We start from the raw sequence: 18723 nt of genomic DNA on the forward strand, positions 1-18723 counted from the left end.
AAAAGAAAAAAAAGACAATAAAAAGGCTACGCGAGCCGTTTTTTTTCTTAGTTTCATGTACTTCACTAACAACAAAATGACGACGATCAGATTCGTACCGGCCGGCCGGCATGCTCTCCATGAACTGCGCATCACCTCTTTCCCGCAGATGGCATGCCATTCGGTTTCGAGGCGCTATCGATGAGGACGAGGCCTGGACCTCAAGCTGTTTTACGTTACCAATCATGGCCTGGTGGTTCGGGTGGTTCGCCGCCCAACATCACGACGCGACTCCACCGCGACCCGCCGAGCGTACGTGGACGCCGCCGGCGCCAGGCATCGTCTTCTCTCGGCGAATGGAGCTGGGCCGCGGCGCGCACTCACGGTGGTCCATGGCACGGCACGGTCCCGGGCGTTCAAACTGCCCGGACTGGGGCAGCGGGTTGGAGTGGTTGATACGTGTGGCGGGAGATCGACGATTTACCGAGTTACCATTGACGGCCAGAGGGATGCCAAGTCCAAAGCCGCGCACACGGCCCTGGTGGCCTGGTATGCGGCAACTGCCACCCGTATTAGGCGCACGAGGTTTGCTCTCGCGTCGCGTGGTACTATTCTTGCAGTAGTTTCTTCCGTCCGTTTCCTCGCTTCTCCATCACACCCGTCGCAGCCGACCACCCGCCCACGCGTGGCCATCATCCTCGGCGCCTCCTCCTCCTCCACCACCTCCGCTCTCTACTTAATCCCGCCCCGCCACAGCTGCACCACTCGCGCACCCATCAGCACCAACCACCGTCCCCCCCGAGCCCCTCACCGCCACTAGCTGTGTGCTTAGTGGCTAACCTGCAGTGTGTCCCTCCCGTTCCGCTCGCCACCACCACACACCGCACGTACGTCCACTTGCTTCTTCTTCTTCCTCCCCGATGGCGGGGACGGGGGTGTTCGCGGACGTGCTGGACGGGGAGGTCTACAAGTACTACGCCGACGGGGAGTGGCGCGCGTCCGCCTCCGGCAAGACGGTCGCCATCGTCAACCCCACCACCCGCCAGACGCAGTACAGGGTGCAAGGTGCCGCGCTTGATCCTCCTGTAGCTTGTTTCTTCTTTCCGGCCACGAGAACCCAGCATGCGCTAGCTGCCTCTCAGGCACGGCTCCGAGAGCTAGTGTCAGTGTGACTGGCTGTGTGAGCAGCTAGTGTGCCTCCTGGTCTGGGGAAAAGGGCCTGAGATTGCTCTGCTCTGCTACCTGAAGTGATTGAATGCTTGACGGTGACTTGTTAGTGTCGTCGTTGAAATCTTTCGATACTTACGAAGCAAACATAAGTTTCATCGGTGCAACTAATACTGTACTCCGCGCGCACTCACCATTAGTTGTAGGAGTACGAAAGAATTGACCGATCCTGATAGGGCCTCCTGTCCCTTTCGATTCTTTACTGGCGCCAATTGAATGAACTTGGTGAGAATTTGTGATGGTAAATCAACTTTTGAACCTGACTTATGATTCGCTGAGCAATGTGGTCAGAAATCGTTCGAGACGGAGGTCCCATGGCAGGACCGCATATACCATATGAGAAAGAATCCATGTAGCATTTCTGCGTAGAATCGTATGACAAGATCCAGATTCCGAGAACTTTTGTCGCTGATGAATTTGGTTTGGCCGCCCTTGTCCAGCATGTACACAGGAGGAGGTGAACAAGGTGATGGACGCCGCCAAGGTGGCGCAGAAGGCGTGGGCGCGGACTCCGCTGTGGAAGCGCGCGGAGCTCCTCCACAAGGCGGCGGCCATCCTCAAGGAGCACAAGACCCCGATCGCCGAGTGTCTGGTCAAGGAGATCGCCAAGCCGGCCAAGGATGCCGTTTCTGAGGTCACCAGCGTTTGCACTGCCCATGTGGCCCCTTATAATTTGTTGCTGTGGTTGAAAATTGTGGTTGTTCTTCTTCTGATGCTAAGACACAAAAGATGCTTGGTTTGGTTTGATAGGTGGTGCGATCCGGCGATTTGGTGTCATACACGGCCGAGGAGGGTGTCCGGATACTGGGGGAGGGCAAGCTGCTGGTATCCGATAGCTTCCCCGGTAATGAGCGCAACAAGTACTGTTTGAGCTCCAAGGTACACCTGCATTTCAGTTATTTCACATGGCTCGTTGTGGGTAATTTTATTAGCCCTGGCATCTGATAAATCATGCGAGACGTGTGTGTGCTCCAATCCCACAACTGTTGATCTGTTCTCGTTTACGAAGAAATTGTCTGAATATAGAAGTATGAGCAGGTTACCCATCTTTCTTTCCTATAAATTGTCTGAATATATATGGCTTAAGCTTCTACACAAGCTTCCTTCTTCCCTGAATTGTATCGAATTCCCTACATTAATGATACGTCGATGTTATGTTGCTCTGCATCTCATGCCATCTCATTCATAAAGGTACCTCTTGGAGTAGTTTTGGCAATCCCACCATTTAACTATCCTGTCAACCTGGCGGTTTCTAAGATTGGCCCAGCGCTAATTGCTGGCAATTCTCTTGTGCTCAAGCCTCCGACTCAGGTATATGATTTTCATAGATACTTATTTTGTTACTGCATTTTCATTTTACTGAATCTTTTTTATCTGAATTCTGAAATGCTACTGTGCAAAATCAGGGCGCGGTGGCAGCCCTCCATATGGTACACTGCTTTCACCTGGCCGGTTTCCCAAAGGGCCTGATTAGTTGTGTTACTGGGAAAGGCTCTGAAATAGGTGATTTTCTCACAATGCACCCTGGAGTCAACTGCATAAGGTAAATAATGAGCTGCTTCTGCTTTTAACTTCGTATTTTCGACGAGACAAAAATTCATCTTTTTATTTGTTTCTTAGTTTCACGGGAGGTGATACCGGCATAGCCATTTCAAAGAAGGCCGGGATGGTCCCGCTTCAGATGGAGCTCGGAGGAAAAGATGCCTGCATTGTGCTGGAGGATGCAGACCTCGATCTAGTCGCGGCAAACATAGTAAAAGGAGGCTTCTCATACAGGTACTGAAATAAGAAAATTGGTTGTGTGGTAGTATTTCATAGGGCCAAACGACACGTCTTCCATACGATTTGATCCATTGGGCATCTGGAGTTGTTGAATTTATGGCCTGCCATTTCTTAGAAGAGTCACAAGCAACAACTGGAAATGGATATAACATCTTAGCTAACAGAACATATGTCATCCAAGTTGTGCCATGTATAACAGATAGTGGTGTCACATGCTTTTCCTTGGCTCACATAGTCACATGCTCCCATCCTCATGTCATCATAACTCATACTCCATATTGTGAATAGATAGAGTACTGTTCAGCGTTGTGCCTTTTTCTTTCAGTTTATGCTTGTGCTTTCTTTCTATCTTTCTTATCTTACTTATTTGCACCCATGGTGCTCCTTGAAGTTACACTCACATATGCCATGAACTTGTGATCAACACAGTGGCCAGAGGTGCACTGCAGTCAAAGTGGTTCTGATCATGGAAGCGGTTGCCGACACCGTGGTGGAGAAGGTCAACGCCAAGCTGGCAAAGCTGAAAGTGGGCCCACCAGAGGATGACAGTGATATCACCCCAGTTGTAACAGAATCCTCGGCAAATTTCATTGAAGGCTTGGTAATGGATGCCAAGGAGAAAGGGGCAACCTTTTGCCAAGAGTACAGGAGAGAAGGCAACCTTATCTGGCCGTTGCTGCTGGATCATGTCCGGCCTGACATGAGGATCGCCTGGGAGGAGCCTTTTGGCCCTGTCTTGCCCGTGATCAGGATCAACTCGGTTGAGGAAGGCATCCACCATTGCAACGCCAGCAACTTTGGGCTCCAGGTCTCTTTCTCTATTGTTGTGTCAACATATATATGTACCCTTAAGTTTTCTGAAGCTATTATGAATCTTGGATGCTCATTGTTTGTGGAATTCAGGGATGTGTGTTCACAAGAGACATCAACAAGGCAATCATGATCAGTGATGCAATGGAGAGTGGAACTGTGCAGATCAACTCCGCCCCGGCTCGAGGTCCGGACCATTTCCCCTTCCAGGTACCGTTTGCGCGACTCGACGTCGCCCTGGAATTGATCCGACAACGTCGTTTTCTCCTTCCAGTTGCTATATGATGTGATGTCTCTCTGGATTGCAGGGCCTGAAGGACAGTGGAATAGGATCCCAGGGGATAACGAACAGCATAAACATGATGACCAAGGTGAAGAGCACTGTCATAAACCTCCCATCTCCGTCCTACACCATGGGCTGAGACGTTCATGTACAGGAATCGGACGTTGTATAAGCACACGAGTACGGTGTAGAGAATTCAAAATGTTTTGTAACCACGTGAGATCTGGAGATCTGTATCTGTATGCTTCTGCATGTACCTTGGCTGTTTTACAGTAAAAATTAAGAAAATAAAACAAAACGAGAGCAAGCACGAATCTTGTTGCCTCTACTGTTCTGCGCGCTTCTCATAGACGATGAAATGCCGTAGAACCATGCAAGGAGGCCAATAAAAATTGTACTTAAATGCTGATGAAACTGGCAACTTTGCCCGGGAAACACACTTTTAAAAGGGTTAATTGGATAAATGCCACTCGAATTGTGGCGATTCCGAGAAATGCCACCGTAATTTCCAAACTTTGAAAAATGCCATTTCCAGTGGTATTTTTCAAAGTCTGCAATGGAGTTTTTCGAAGTTTGTAAAAATTGCAGTGGCATTTTTCAAAGTTTAGAAATTGCAGTGGCGTTTCTCGAAATCGCCACAATTCAAGTGGGCTGTATGTGTTAGAACACAAGTAAGTAACTATAGCAGCCTTTTGGGCCGTATGGTCTCTGGTGAACCCTGTCTGGTAGTTTTATCTGTAAAGTCAGGTGTACGCCTTTCCTTTAAAAGTAACTATAGCAGCCTATAGGGGTTATTGCCGACTCCCGCTATAAAGCGTCTCCTCGGGAGCTATGATTCGGGCGGAGTTAGGCCAACTCCAACTCCAATGCAGGGACACATTTGGTTTGTTCCTGTCCGTTTGGGTCCAAACATATAAATGTCATGGCCCAACGTGTGGCCTTGTATGCAAAATCCGTATGCTGCGTGTTCGTCTCGACGCATTTTCGGCGCAAATTTGGGTTGGATTTGCGTCCAGATAGACACTGGACGGACGTGCAAGTGTCATCTTGGTGTTCGCCCTCCGCCAGCGTGTCATTCGGCCGACCACCTCCCCTCAAGCCCATTTAATCCAAGTGCGTGGAAAGGGCCCGCATGTAAGCTACCCAGCCACCCTACCGGGGTCCTTTTTAATGCCTAGCCTGTGCGCATGGACCAGCTAGTCCACTTCCACACACTTCCCTGCCCTCACGCGTCGGACAAACCCTAGGCTGCGCCGGCCGGCCACAATGATGTGGAAGTGGATACTGGGGAGGTCCGGGAAGCACGACCACGAGGCCAGGTCGTCGTCTTGCTCGTCGGGGCTAAGGAGGATCTCGTCGCCCGTTGCGCTGCGGTAGCGGTCGTACGTGAATGTGGAGGTGTGCCAGTGCTACTGCGACACGACCACCCCATTGTCGTGGGGCGGCGCGCACCTACCGAACGGGTGGAACCTCAGCCCAGATCGGATGCCCATGCCTCCCATCCCGGCCAGAGGCCGCGCCGTCTTTTGAAGATCAACCGCCGGCGAGCCCAACTGCCTCCGGACCTCCTCCGCGACTTGAGGTATGCCCTCGACTCATCGCTATGGGACACGTGGTTCCAGGACGAGCACGACATGCGGCGGTAGACCTTCTTGGTTGGTTGTGCTCCCAGCACGCTATGGGTGTCGGTGTCAAAACCAGCGGATCTCGGGTAGGGGGTCCCGAACTGTGCGTCTAAGGTCAATGATAACAGGAGACAGGGGACACAATGTTTACCCAGGTTCGGGCCCTCTCTATGGAGGTAATACCCTATTTCCTGCTTGATTGATCTTGATGAACATTTGTATTACAAGAGTTGGTCTACCACGAGATCGTAATGGCTAAACCCTAGAAGTCTAGCCTGTATGACTATGGTAATGAGTCTCTCCTCTCCGGACTAAGTCCTCCGGTTTATATAGACACCGAGAGGATCTAGGGTTACACAAGGTCGGTTACAAAGAAAGGAATCTACATATTTGGTCGCCAAGCTTGCCTTCCACGCCAAGGAGAGTCCCATCCGGACACGGGTGTAGTCTTCGGTCTTCGTATCTTCACAGCCCATCAGTCCGGCCCATGGCTAACAGGCCGGACGCCGAGGACCCCTTAGTCCAGGACTCCCTCAGTAGCCCCTGAACCTGGCTTCAATGACAAGGTATCCGGCGCGTAGATCTGTATTCGGCATTGCAAGGCAGGTTCCTCCTTCCGAACTCCAAAATAGTCCTCGGATGTATTGAACGTGTCCGGACCTGTAGCACACAAACCACACACAACCGCAGAGAGAATATAATATTCCACGAGTCCAATCCGCTGACAACTTTTTCTAACATGACATCACGTCTGCCCGGTCATAACTTCGAACCGTTTTTCGTCTGCCGCTCCGCGTTTCGAGACGCGGTTGCCATTGGCACGTCTTGTCAAAGCAGAGATCGTGTCCCCTTATTGCGGGATTCGCATCAATACGGGCGTGGGTAACCCAACCATGCCATTTACACAGCCCTTGGGAATAGGGGAGTTTTGAGGCGAGTGGGGAGGCGTTCAATATTCACTGCCTTTATAAGGAGATAAGAATCCCTTTTCTTCACCCACGCCTCCTTCTCCGTCCTTCCACTCTCGAGCTCCAGCACCCAAGCTCCCATATTTTCCATCTCAAGGAAGCACTCAATCATGTCCGGATCCGGAGGCCAAGGCAAGTGGATGGTCTCCTCCGTGAAGGAGAAGGACATCACCCAGCTTCGGGCGGCCGGGTATCTGGCGAAAGGAATCGCCCACCGTCTGCCCGCCAAGGGGCAAGTCATCCCCACCCCGAAGCCTACTGAGAGGGTAGTTTTCCTCCCTCACTTCGTCCGTGGATTGGGGTTTCCACTTCACCCCTTCGCCCGCGGACTGATGTATTATTACGGGCTAGATTTCCATGATCTAGCCCCGAACTCCTTCCTCAACATCTCGGCATTCATTGTCGTGTGCGAGGCCTTCCTCCGCATCCATCCCCACTTCGGCCTATGGCTCAAGGTCTTCAATGTGAAGCCGAAGGTGGTGGACGGCCAGCACGCAGAGTGCGGAGGCGCCATGGTGAGCAAGATGCCCAACGTCACTTGGCCCACAGGCACTTTTGTGGAGACTATCAAGGAGTGGCAGAAGCAGTGGTTCTACATCACAGAGCCACGCGGCACCACTTGGGTGGCGGCTCCCGAGTTCAGGGCTGGAGCCCCTATGCGGCTCACCTCCTGGAAGGAGAAAGGCCCCAACTGGTCAGCGTCAGACGAGCTGATAGCGCTGCAAACGCGAATTCAGAGCATGGCGGATAAAGACGTCAAGCTTGTTGACGTGATCCAGGTGATGCTGGTTCGTCGGATTCTCCCCTGCCAACGCCAAAGCTTCCCTTTATGGGAATACGATCCGGCGAAGCACCAGACCCTGGAAGGGCTCTTCGGAACTACTCACGAAGGTGCCTAGAAGTTGCTCTTCAAGGGCAACGAGAAGCCACCGGTCATATATTCAGACCGCGGGCACGATCACACCCATCCCGCCAACGAGGTCAGTCCATCTTTTATTAATGCGTACCTTCTACTTGTTTATTTAAGGAGGATGCCTAACCTTTGCTGCATTTCTTTAGGTGTGGATGGAGAGAGCGGAACGGATCCATAGTTCGGCTCCGCTGCCCGAAGAGCCAGTCATCCCGCTTCTGGCGAAGATGCTGGTTCCGGTGCCCTATAGGCCGCCGGAAAAGAAGGCCAAGGGGGCCAAAGGTGGCCCCCATCGCAAGGGTGCTTCGGACGTGACGTCCGAAGACGAAGTGACCCTTTCCTCCGCCGCCGAGGACGACGACGACGAGGAGGAGGAGGAGGAGGAGAACAACCCTCCCCCTGAGGAGGGAAAGAAGAAGAGGGCAGCCTCCACGAACCTGGAGGCAGAGACGTCTAAGAAGGGGAAGGGCTCCCTCGCAGATAACTCCGCGTGGGACGTCGAAAGCAGTCCGGAGCGGCGCCCCCGCTCTAAGACTCGGGCTCCGTCGTAAGTGCTAGGACTCGTACATACCCATATATCCGGCCTCTCCTCTTTATTGTATTGACATGATTAATTTATGCGATTGCAGTCCGGCCCACAACAGCTCCCAGCGATCCTCATCAGGAGGTTCATTGGATTTAAAGGCGATGGCTAGCGAGTCACCGCCGACCGCTCACTCTCCCAAGGCCAAGGGCCACGCGGAGGTGCTGCCCCGAAGGACTTTCCCAGGCCGGGGAGAGGCTCAGGAGGCGCCAGAAGGCGAAGCCTCCGTCATCGGACACCAAGGGGAGCCAATCCCCGTGGAGACTGGTGATGAGGGCCGTACTCAGTTCGGCCCTCAGCCGGACTCGATTCCGGAGACCGATACGGCTTCGAAGTCTGGCGCGCAACCTCCTTCGAAAGAAGGGGGTGTGCCTGTTCTGCCGGTGACTCCTATCCAACCAGGGGCACCGGATAATCTGCTGGAAGCGCTGCGAGGCGCTTCCATTGTGGATGAGCACCGTGTTCTTGTGAGCACGGTGATTGAAAGGGTTCAGTCCGCCAAGAGAGGACTAACCGAAGCCTTCAGCAGCCTGCTGACAGGCTTTGAGGTAAGCAACGTAAATTGCGAAAATCCCCATACAGACAGTAGCCCCTGAGACATTGTCCAGTGTTCGGAAAGAAAAAGCCAGACAAAGGATCAATCCTTTATTGCAGGAAACTAACCTAATTTGTCTGATATGAATACGCAGGCGTCGCTGCTGGCCGCGGCCTCGCTTACTGCCGGAGTCTCCGGACTGAAGCAGAGATTGGAGCAGGCTGAGGAGGAGCTCGGCTAGGTGAGGAGGCAACTCCAGGAGAATCAAGGTAAGTAATAACCCGTGATATATACGAAAAGAGTAAAATGATATATAATGACAGAAGTGTCATGATACGCATAGGAGCAACGACCGAGGCGAGGCCCTGAAGAAGGCCCTGGCCGAAGCCGAAGGGAATGCTGTCAAGGAGCAGGCCGCCCGTAAGAAGCTCAAGGCCCGGGTCAACGAGGTCCAGCAAGAGCTCCAGGACGCTGTGAGGAAGTGCAAGACCTTGGAGCGCGATGTGTCGGCTCGAGAGATCGAACTCGCCAAGGCTCGTCAGAGTGCGGAGACGGCCAGGAATGAGGCCCAGGGCGCCCTCTAAGAGATCCAGGAGGCCAGGAAGATCTCGGCGGGTAAGGCATTGTGTGCAAAGCAAATATGGGAAGAGGAAGTATCTTTTACTAACCCGGATTCGGAGTTCTCCAGGAGCCTTTGCTGATCTGCCACGTAGTGTGTCCGACGCCGCGGAGTTTTTCCAAGCCGAAGAAGGGAGCTCCACGGAGAAGCTGTTCTGGTCGCAATATCTTGCGCCAGAACATCCGGTGCCCTTCAGCGATCAGCAAAAGCAGCTGGTCGAGCTGCACAGGGTGGCCGAACTGGCCATGAAGGATTTAATAATCCGATTGTGGTTAGCCGAAGCTATACCCAGCAGTTACTTCGGCCTTGTGAAGCGGCTGGTGGATGCCTGTCCTAGGCTGGACACCGTCAAGCGGTCCGTCTGCATCGAGGGCGTGCGCCTGGCCTTCTCCTATGTCAAGGTGTGGTGGGCGAAGATGGACGCCGTCAAGCTAGCGACCGAAGGGCCGCCCGAGGGCAAGGAGCACTGCACACCCGAGCGATATTTTGGAGACGTCCTGGAGGGGTCTTGCATTGTAGCAACGCAGTGTGGGCAAGACATTATTTTTGAATGAATACATTCATGTTGTCTTTGCCTTGTACGACGAAACAAAGTCGGTTTGTAATATAATGCTTGTTATGTTTTAATTTTTTTCCTCCTGTGCGGCAGTGTTGTATGAAATCTGAGGGTTGGCTAGTCGTCGGCTTCTGCCCCCACGTAGGTAGTATGGAGGTGTTCGGGATGGAATCTAAACAATCTTGATCCAATTATATGGTCCTTGAAGGAGTTGTTTGGTGCAACAAACCAGGCAATCAGACTATGTTGCTTGAACGCCCTCACTTAGCCATAGGAGTTTTACAATAAAACATGGGCGCAGCCCCAAGTATCCGAACCAGAGTGCTATGAGCGTCTGATCGGGGAGTACCGATCCTTCGCGTAATGCGGGAGAAATCTCCAACGATTTGCAACCTCCGAACAGCTGACCGGCTCTCGCTGTATCATGACAGACAGTTTTTGGCTTTCTCTGCCGAGGTGCTCCTTTGATAAACCAGGGCACAATCACAGTAGTTCTCCCTTTACTACCTTAGCCGATATAGCGGAATGTAAGGTAGCAAGCACAGGAGCCGGGCAACCCAACTATTGACCAAAGACATGATTCGGAGCCAATGCATATAGTGCTAAATTCGGGGTGCCGATCTATACTGTAAAAGTGTTCGGACTTTTGTTGCCATGTTGTGGGGCACTATGAAGCCCCTGGCAAGTTGGAATGCACCGAGTGTATGGGTGTTATCTGATAGAATTACCGGAAAGGAAAAGGCAAAAAGAAAGAAAAAGGAAGAACTGGTGGTAAGTTAGAGCCGTGGAAATTTGGGCCGCAAACTGTTTCTATTATAATTTCATTGGTGCGTTAAAGCTCATTTATACAAGTGGTGCAATAAGCAGAAAGGCTATTTACTATACCTTCACCAAGAGAGAGCTGTGTATGGGTCCTGAAGACAGGTAGAGTGATTGTTAACGGAACCACCTTGAGATTCCCCAATACGTTTGTGCTTCTTGCCATCTTGGCGTATTTGTCCTTCGAGAGGATCGGTGATCTAGCCATCAGGGAAGGTCTGCGGAAAAAGAAACCTGAAAAAAGGAAACAATTAAAGTATATGTGCCCGGGAGCGGTCGAGCCGTATTGTGGGTCACCGGCTAGTTATGCCTCCGTCTATGCCCATGGTATTTTGAGTGCGTAATTATGTATGCGCGGTACTAGTGCCGCCACCTGATCGGGACTGAGACGGAGGCCGAATTGCTAATCAAGCTCCTGACGAGCCGAGCTGTCATGCTGCAGGATGGTCCGGACTCTCTTGACGGTGTCGGGGAGCTTGGCCGCTGAATTAGGGTTCTGCTTAAGAAGGCTGCTCTGTACTTCTGCTGCTAAGGCAGCGGTGTGCTCTTCTGTACGGAGGGAGTGTTCCATGTTTCCATTAACTGTTATGACGCCACGTGGCCCGGGCATCTTGAGCTTGAGGTAGGCATAATGAGGCACCGCATTGAATAGAGCAAATGCGATTCGTCCGAGCAGTGCGTGATAGCCGCTGCAAAAAGGGACGATGTCAAAGATTAACTCCTCGCTTCTGAAGTTGTCCGGGGATCCGAAGACAACCTCTACTGTGATTGAGCCCGTACAGCGAGCCTCTACACTTGGTATGACTCCTTTAAAGGTGGTCTTTCTGGGCTTGATCCGTGATGGGTTAATGCCCATTTTGCGCACTGTATCCTGGTAGAGCAGGTTCAGGCTGTTGCCGCCGTCCATAAGGACTCGCATTAGGTGGAATCCTTCGATTATTGGGTCAAGGACCAATGCGGCTGAACCGCCATGACGGATACTGGTCAGGTGGTCCCGTCGATCAAAAGTGATCGGGAACGACGACCATGGATTAAATTTTGGGGCGACTGGCTCTATCGCATAGACGTCCCTGAGCGCACGCTTGCGCTCCCTCTTGGGAATGTGTGTAGCATATATCATGTTCACCGATTTGACCTGGGGGGACTTCTTTTGTCCCCCTGTGTTCGGTTGCCGGGGCTCCTTGTCATCCTCCTCACTTTGTGACCCCTTTTCTTTGTTCTCGGCATTTAACTTGCCGGCCTGTTTAAAAACCCAACAATCTCTGTTGGTATGATTGGCTGGTTTATCAGAGGTGCCATGGATTTGGCACGGACAATCGAGTATACAATCCAAGCTTGATGGTCCCTGATTGTTTCTTTTATATGGCTTTTTCTGCTGACCGGACTTGGAACCACTGAATCCGGCATTGACTGTCGTGTCATCGGTGTTGTCACCATTACTTCGGCGTATGTGTCTGCTGCGTCGGAGCTTGCCATTGCTATTTTTGGCCTCGGAGGTGCCCGTATCACTTGCTGTATTTTTGCTACGGGCCAGCCAACTATCCTCTCCCGTACAGAAGCGGGTCATGAGTGCCGTGAGGGCTGCCATGGATTTTGGCTTTTCCTGGCCGAGGTGGCGGGCGAGCCATTCGTCGCGGATGCTATGTTTAAAGGTTGCTAGGGCTTCAGCATCCGGACAGTCGACGATCTGGTTCTTTTTAGTTAGGAACCTAGTCCAGAATTTCCTGGCGGACTCTCCAGGTTGCTGGACTATGTGACTTAAGTCATCGGCGTCTCGTGACCAGACATAAGTACCTTGGAAGTTGTCAAGGGAAGCTTCTTTCAAGTCCTCCCAGCTGCCAATGGAATTTTCAGGCAGACTGTTTAGCCAGTGCCGAGCTGGCCCTTTGAGTTTTAGTGGGAGGTATTTGATGGCGTGAAGATCATCTCCGCAGGCCATGTGGATGTGGAGAATGAAATCCTCGATCCATACCGCGGGATCGGTTGCGCCATCGTATGATTCAATGTTTACGGGTTTGAATCCTTCTGGGACTTCATGATCCATTACTTCGTCAGTGAAGCAAAGAGGGTGTGCGGCGCCTCTGTATCGGGCCGCGTCGCGACGTAGCTCCGATGGAGTCCGTCTGTGGTTTTCGGCCCGGGCGTGACTGGGTTTGTCACATCCAAATAGATAGTCGTCCTCGCATGTCAAGGCACGTCCTCGTGATCCGTAGATCGATCTTGTATGACCTGCTCTACTGTCCAGGTCTTGACGAAGGTCGTATGTATAGCCCCGGGCTGTCTTATCCCTGCCTTTATGGCGAGGTGGGACAGTCTGGTTTTTGGCTCGGGTTGCCGTTTTATCCCGACCGCGCGGTAGCCGATCAACCGCATTGCGTGATGCTGGTGCGGGCTCTGGCGCCTCATCATCGAACTGAGGTAGCAATTTGCGCTTCGGGTAACTTTTGGCTGAGCGTTTAAGGCCGTATTCCTCGGCTGCCAGGACATCGGTCCATCTGTCATTGAGCAGGTCTTGATCAGCTTGAAGCTGCTGTTGCTTCTTTTTCAGGCTCCTCGCAGTGGCTATTAGCTGAAGCTTAAAGCGCTCCTGCTCGAGAGGTTCCTCAGGCACGATGAAGTCTTCGTTGCCGAGGCTCGCCTCCTCCTCGGAGAGCGGATGGTAACTACCATCCTCCGAGTCTTCTTCTATGGCCTGTTCGTCAGGGATGACTTGCCCATCTTCCCGATTGTCTTGTTTGGCTTGTTCATCGGGTTCTTCTGTGTCTTCGGCACCATCCGGAGTGTTGTCGTCTCTGCTGCAGCGCGATTGAGAGCGGCGCTGTTGACGCCGGCGCTTTGGTTGTGTCTTAGGAGGGTCACTCTTCTCTGGGTTTTCCTTGTCGTCACCGCTATTATCTTTTGGTGTATCCACCATGTATACGTCATATGAGGAAGTGGCCGTCCATCGTCCCGTGAACGGCGGGTTTTGGGCCTCCTCTTCTCCGGTATCGTTGTCCATACCGTCGATGTCTTTGGAGTCATAGTCGAGCGTGTCAGTTAGGTCTTCGACAGTGGCTATGAAGTGGGCGGTGGGTGGGAAACGAGATTCTCCATCATCAGCCTCCAGTTCAAACCGGATACAATTCGGCTGTGAGTCCTCCGCCAAGGACAGGTTCTTTAATGAGTGTAGCACATCGCCGAAGGGCGAGTGTTGGAAGATGTCAGCGGCGCTGAACTCAAAGATCGATAAACGATCAAGTTCGGCGTCCGCGGACTCACATGGTTCGGAACTTATAACCGGAGACGAGTCCGGAGTTCCGGTAACACAGATATCGTGTGAGGTTAAGTCCATGTGCGGCTCCAACGCCGGGGAGTCTGTGGCCTCCATGGTGGGGTTGAGCCTCCCGTCCTTGGATGGCGCAGTCTGCTCTGGATCTAAGGCCAGAGCGGTTATAGGAGCTGTCTCCTGGATGCGACCTGATGACAGATTTAGGTCATGTTCATCGGGGTGACCAGGAGTGGTTGCCGCGGTCTTGAATCCGGCGAAGATCAAATCTCCACGGATGTCTGCAACATAGTTCAAGCTCCCAAATCTGACCTGGTGGCCAGGGGCGTAGCTATCGATCTGCTCCAGATGGCCAAGCGAGTTGGTCCGCAGTGTGAAGCCGCCGAACACGAAGATTTGTCCAGGGAGGAAGGTCTCGCCTTGGACAGCATCGTCACTGATGATTGAAGGGGCCATCAAACCTTTAAGGGACGGCACAGTGGAACTCTCAATGAAAGCACCAATGTCGGTGTCAAAACTAGCGGATCTCGGGTAGGGGGTCCCGAACTATGCTTCTAAGGTCGATGGTAACAGGAGACAGGGGACACAATGTTTACCCAGGTTCGGGCCCTCTCTATGGAGGTAATACCCTACTTCCTGCTTGATTGATCTTGATGAATATGAGTATTACAAGAGTTGATCTACCACCAGATCGTAATGGCTAAACCCTAGAAGTCTAGCCTGTATGACTATGGTAATGAGTCTCTCCTCTCTGGACTAAGTCCTCCAGTTTATATAGACACCGGGAGGATCTAGGGTTACACAAGGTCGGTTACAAATAAAGGAATCTACATATTTGGTCGCCAAGCTTGCCTTCCACGCCAAGGAGAGTCCCATCCGGACACGGGTCCAGTCTTCGGTCTTCGTATCTTCACAACCCATCAGTCCGGCCCATGGCTAACAGGCCGGACGCCCAAGGACCCCTTAGTCCAGGACTCCCTCAATGGGCGCGTGCTCGTGCTCCCACCCACCCCATGTGCATGCTCCCCACCCCACCTCGTACATGTGGGCGTACACGGGTGCACACGTGTACGCCATGGCCGTCCCCGCCACAATCGCCATCGGACGACCGCGACGAAGAGGAGGACGAGTTCCTCAAGAAGTTGCTTGAGTAGTCCAAGCTCGACTATGAGGTCGGCCACTGGGACGTCCTGGTGATGCAACTTGCCTTGTCGGGCGCAGGCGATGTAGTCGTCCCAAATCTAGAGGACTGGGTCGTTGGAACCACGGGCCGTGCCTTGGGACCCGGTATTGATGGGGCAGTCCTGGACGTGGACATCGACGGTGCTCTGCATGTCGGAATTAGTGTCCGTCCCGGCTATGCGGGTGGGTGCAGATACATGGTCGTTGTCACCACCGCATCGGTTGGTGGTGTAGCAGCAGCCACAGGCACCGCCCAACCACGTGTGACAGCCACTGCCCTTCGTCGACCTCATCGCAGACGGCGGCAACGACCACTACTAGATCTAGCATTTAAGTTTAAGTTTAATGAACGGGGCGGCTACCGTGACTTTTGGAGGCAACGTAATATACTTTTATTTTAAGTTTGTGAAATGCGTCCATCTGCGTTGGGCGCATCTACAGGCGAGTAGGCGCAAACAGATGCTTGTGTGCGTCTAACTAACACAAATGAATAAAAAACGGACAAAGCTGGCGTCTGTTTGGGTCGTCGCATTGTAGTTGGCCTTATATCTCGCTTAATGCGAGTGCTTCTTCTATCTCGCCTGAAGCTTTGTCCCCGCGCTATAACTACTCGTTGGGCCAATTACGTCTGTTTTCTATTCATTCGCTAGGTTTTGTTCGTGGTTTTCTTCTGTTTTTTGTTCTGTGTGGATTTCTTCTCCAGTTTTCACTGTTGGGTCGGTTTTCTTTGTTTTGTTTTGTATCTTCTTCTGGGTTTTTTATTTTCTTCACCGGTTTCTTGTTTTCTATTTCTTTTCTTTTTTCGGTTTTCTTTTGTTTCTTCCTCAGTTTTTCTTTCCGCGGTGTTTTTTCTACAGTTTTCTTGTTTGCTCTTTATCTTTAGTTTTCTTTTGTTTCTTTCTTTGGTTTTTTCCTTTCTTATTATTTTCTACATTTCTTCTTTGGGTTTTTTTATCATTATTGGTTTCATGAGTTTTCTTTGTTTGTATTCGAAATTTTTTGTTTTTCTTGGTTTCTCTTCGTTTCCTTATGAGTTTTCATGGTTTCCTCGGGTTTTTTTCTTCGTTTCTGAGGTGTTTCTTTCTTCCATTTCCTCAGTTTTCAATGTTTATCTCCATTTTTTTTCTTCAACACAGATGCACATTTTTCATACACGTTTGTACATGTTATGCATACTTGTATACAACAGGGAACTTTTTTATATGCATCTTTAACATTTTTCAAATACATGATTAACATTAAAAAATATGTTTGATGACTATTTTTTTCATACACATTGTACATTTTTGGTATATATCAACAGTATTTTTAACACATGTTTAAGAAAAATACATGACTAAAGTTTTTCTATTCAGAATCAATATTTTTATGTTTAACATTTTTGAAATAGGTGATTAATATTTTTAAATATTTGTGTTTGATGACTACTTTTTCCATAAACATTGTACATTTCCGGATATACCAGGAACATTTTTTTAATACACGGTTAACATATTTTTTAAATATATAATTAACATTTTTCTCATATATTATCAAGATTTTTTTTCAAATTACTGTTTTCAGGTTCAATTTTTTTAGTACATGTTCTACACTTTTTGTATTCGGCAGGAAAACATTTTTTGTACTTGCTTAAGATTTTATAAAAAAATTATTAAATATTTTTCAAAGGCTTAGTAATTTTATTTTTTAAATACATGATCAACTTTTTCAGACACATTGTATTTTTGGTATATATTTTTCAGATTCAAGAGAAACATTTCTCTGTATACATTTTAAAATACAAGAGAAACATTGTATTTTTGTACTTGCTTAAGATTTTATAAAAAAATTATTAAATATTTTTCAAAGGCTTAGTAATTTTATTTTTTAAATACATGATCAACTTTTTCAGACACATTGTATTTTTGGTATATATTTTTCAGATACAAGAGAAACATTTCTCTGTATACATTTTAAAATGCAGATTAACTTTGTTCAAATGTTTTATGTAGAGTTTTTTATGTAATATACATATTTATTTTATAGTAGAAACAAAGTAAATAAGAAATAAGAAAAAAATAAAAAATAAACAGAAAAAGACGAGGTTGCGGCCTCCAGCGAGCTGGCCCGGCCCGTGTCGTGCTCCCTCAGGCGAGGCTATCCTACGCTCGCGTAAAGCGAGGGGAGCTCCTAATCCGCGCTTTCAACGCCGGCTAGGAGAACTGGCACCCGCAGCGCTCGTAGCAGGGCTGTATCTGCAATCGGCCCATACTAGTTCGTTCGACGCTATAAAAAAGATTGTTACGTTAAACAACTGGGAGTAGCGGGACTCGAACACCTTTCGCTAGAGACAAGACGAAGTCGCAAATAACAACCAGACCAAGCCCCCTTTGACGAACAATAACGGGAAAGAGCTCTATTTGACCTTCTTCTAGTACAACATTAAGATATACTATTATATACCTTATATAAATTATACGAAAAAACGTAAACTTTGAAAAGAAATTCAAGAAACTTTTTAAAACGACGAATTTTCGAAACAATTCAAAAAAAGATTCGTACAAATTGAAAAACAAATCATGAAATTTCGAAATATGTTCACAAATTTGAAGAAAGTTCATCGAATCTGAAAAAAGTTCATCGAATTTGAAAAAAAGTTCATCCAGATAGAAAATAGTTCACCGAATTTGAAAAAAAGTCTATGCAATTAAAAAAATCCATCGAATTTAAAAAAAGTTCATCCAAATTGATAATTCGGTGAACTATTTTCAATTTTATGATTTTGAGAAAAAGTTCATCGATTTTTAAAAAAAATCAGATATCAATAAAGTTTGGAAAAAGTTCATCAAATTTGTTTCAAATTTGAAAACATGGAAAAAGTTCGTTGATGTTGAAAAAAAGTTCATCGATTATGAAAATAAGTTCACGAATTTGAAAATAAGTTCATCGAATTTGGAAAAATGTTCATCAATTAAAAAAGAAATCATATAAATTTACAATAGTTCATCAATATAAAGAAAAAGGTTCCCGAATTTGAAAAAACGCATTAAAAAAGGACAAGAAAAAAAAGAACCGAACTGAAGTATATACCGAATATAAAAGACAAAAGCGAAGTTACATTCCACTTTGTGGGCGACGACCATGTGGTTAGGGCGTAGCCCGGCATTTCCTATACGGCGCCCGTTGCGCCCGTTACAGGCGTCGGCGCAAACGGGCGCACACCCCGCCTCCTTCCATCGATGCTACATGGGCCAGCCCATTTAACTTTTTTTTTCTTCTTCTGTTAAATTCCAAAAAATGGTGCGGGCAACAAGATTCGAACACAAGACCACCTATTTCGTCGGCAAAGGCACTAACCACCAAGACTTGTTCACGCTTATGACTAATCTCTTCGTTTTTCTTCTTATGCTGTCTTCAGTTCGTGGAAGCTCGGTCTTTGGAAGCTACCAGCTCGGTTTTTTCGTTTTTTTTGGACAGATTTTTGTGATGGTTTTTTATTTCATTGTTCGTTCTCTTTTAATTTCTTTACATTTGTTTTTTCTTTTCCGAATGCATGAGCATTTTTTTTTAAAAAGCGATGATCTTTTGAAAGTTTTGTGAG

General features: G+C 49.2%; 1 protein-coding gene across 1 annotated transcript; it reads left to right on the plus strand.

Annotated features, from left to right (window-relative positions):
• Window positions 1-490: 490 nt before the first annotated feature.
• On the plus strand, window positions 491-4391 carry LOC109779646 (NADP-dependent glyceraldehyde-3-phosphate dehydrogenase). Its single transcript, XM_020338308.4, has 9 exons — window positions 491-1044; window positions 1647-1840; window positions 1957-2085; window positions 2398-2517; window positions 2613-2749; window positions 2827-2982; window positions 3418-3796; window positions 3892-4008; window positions 4107-4391. The coding sequence occupies exons 1-9, from the start codon at window positions 900-902 to the stop codon at window positions 4218-4220; spliced, it is 1491 nt and encodes a 496-aa protein (XP_020193897.1). The 5' UTR covers window positions 491-899; the 3' UTR covers window positions 4221-4391.
• The last annotated feature ends 14332 nt before the right edge of the window (window positions 4392-18723 follow it).

Source organism: Aegilops tauschii, chromosome 2 (genome assembly GCF_002575655.3).
Source record: "Aegilops tauschii subsp. strangulata cultivar AL8/78 chromosome 2, Aet v6.0, whole genome shotgun sequence".
NCBI lineage: Eukaryota > Viridiplantae > Streptophyta > Magnoliopsida > Poales > Poaceae > Aegilops > Aegilops tauschii.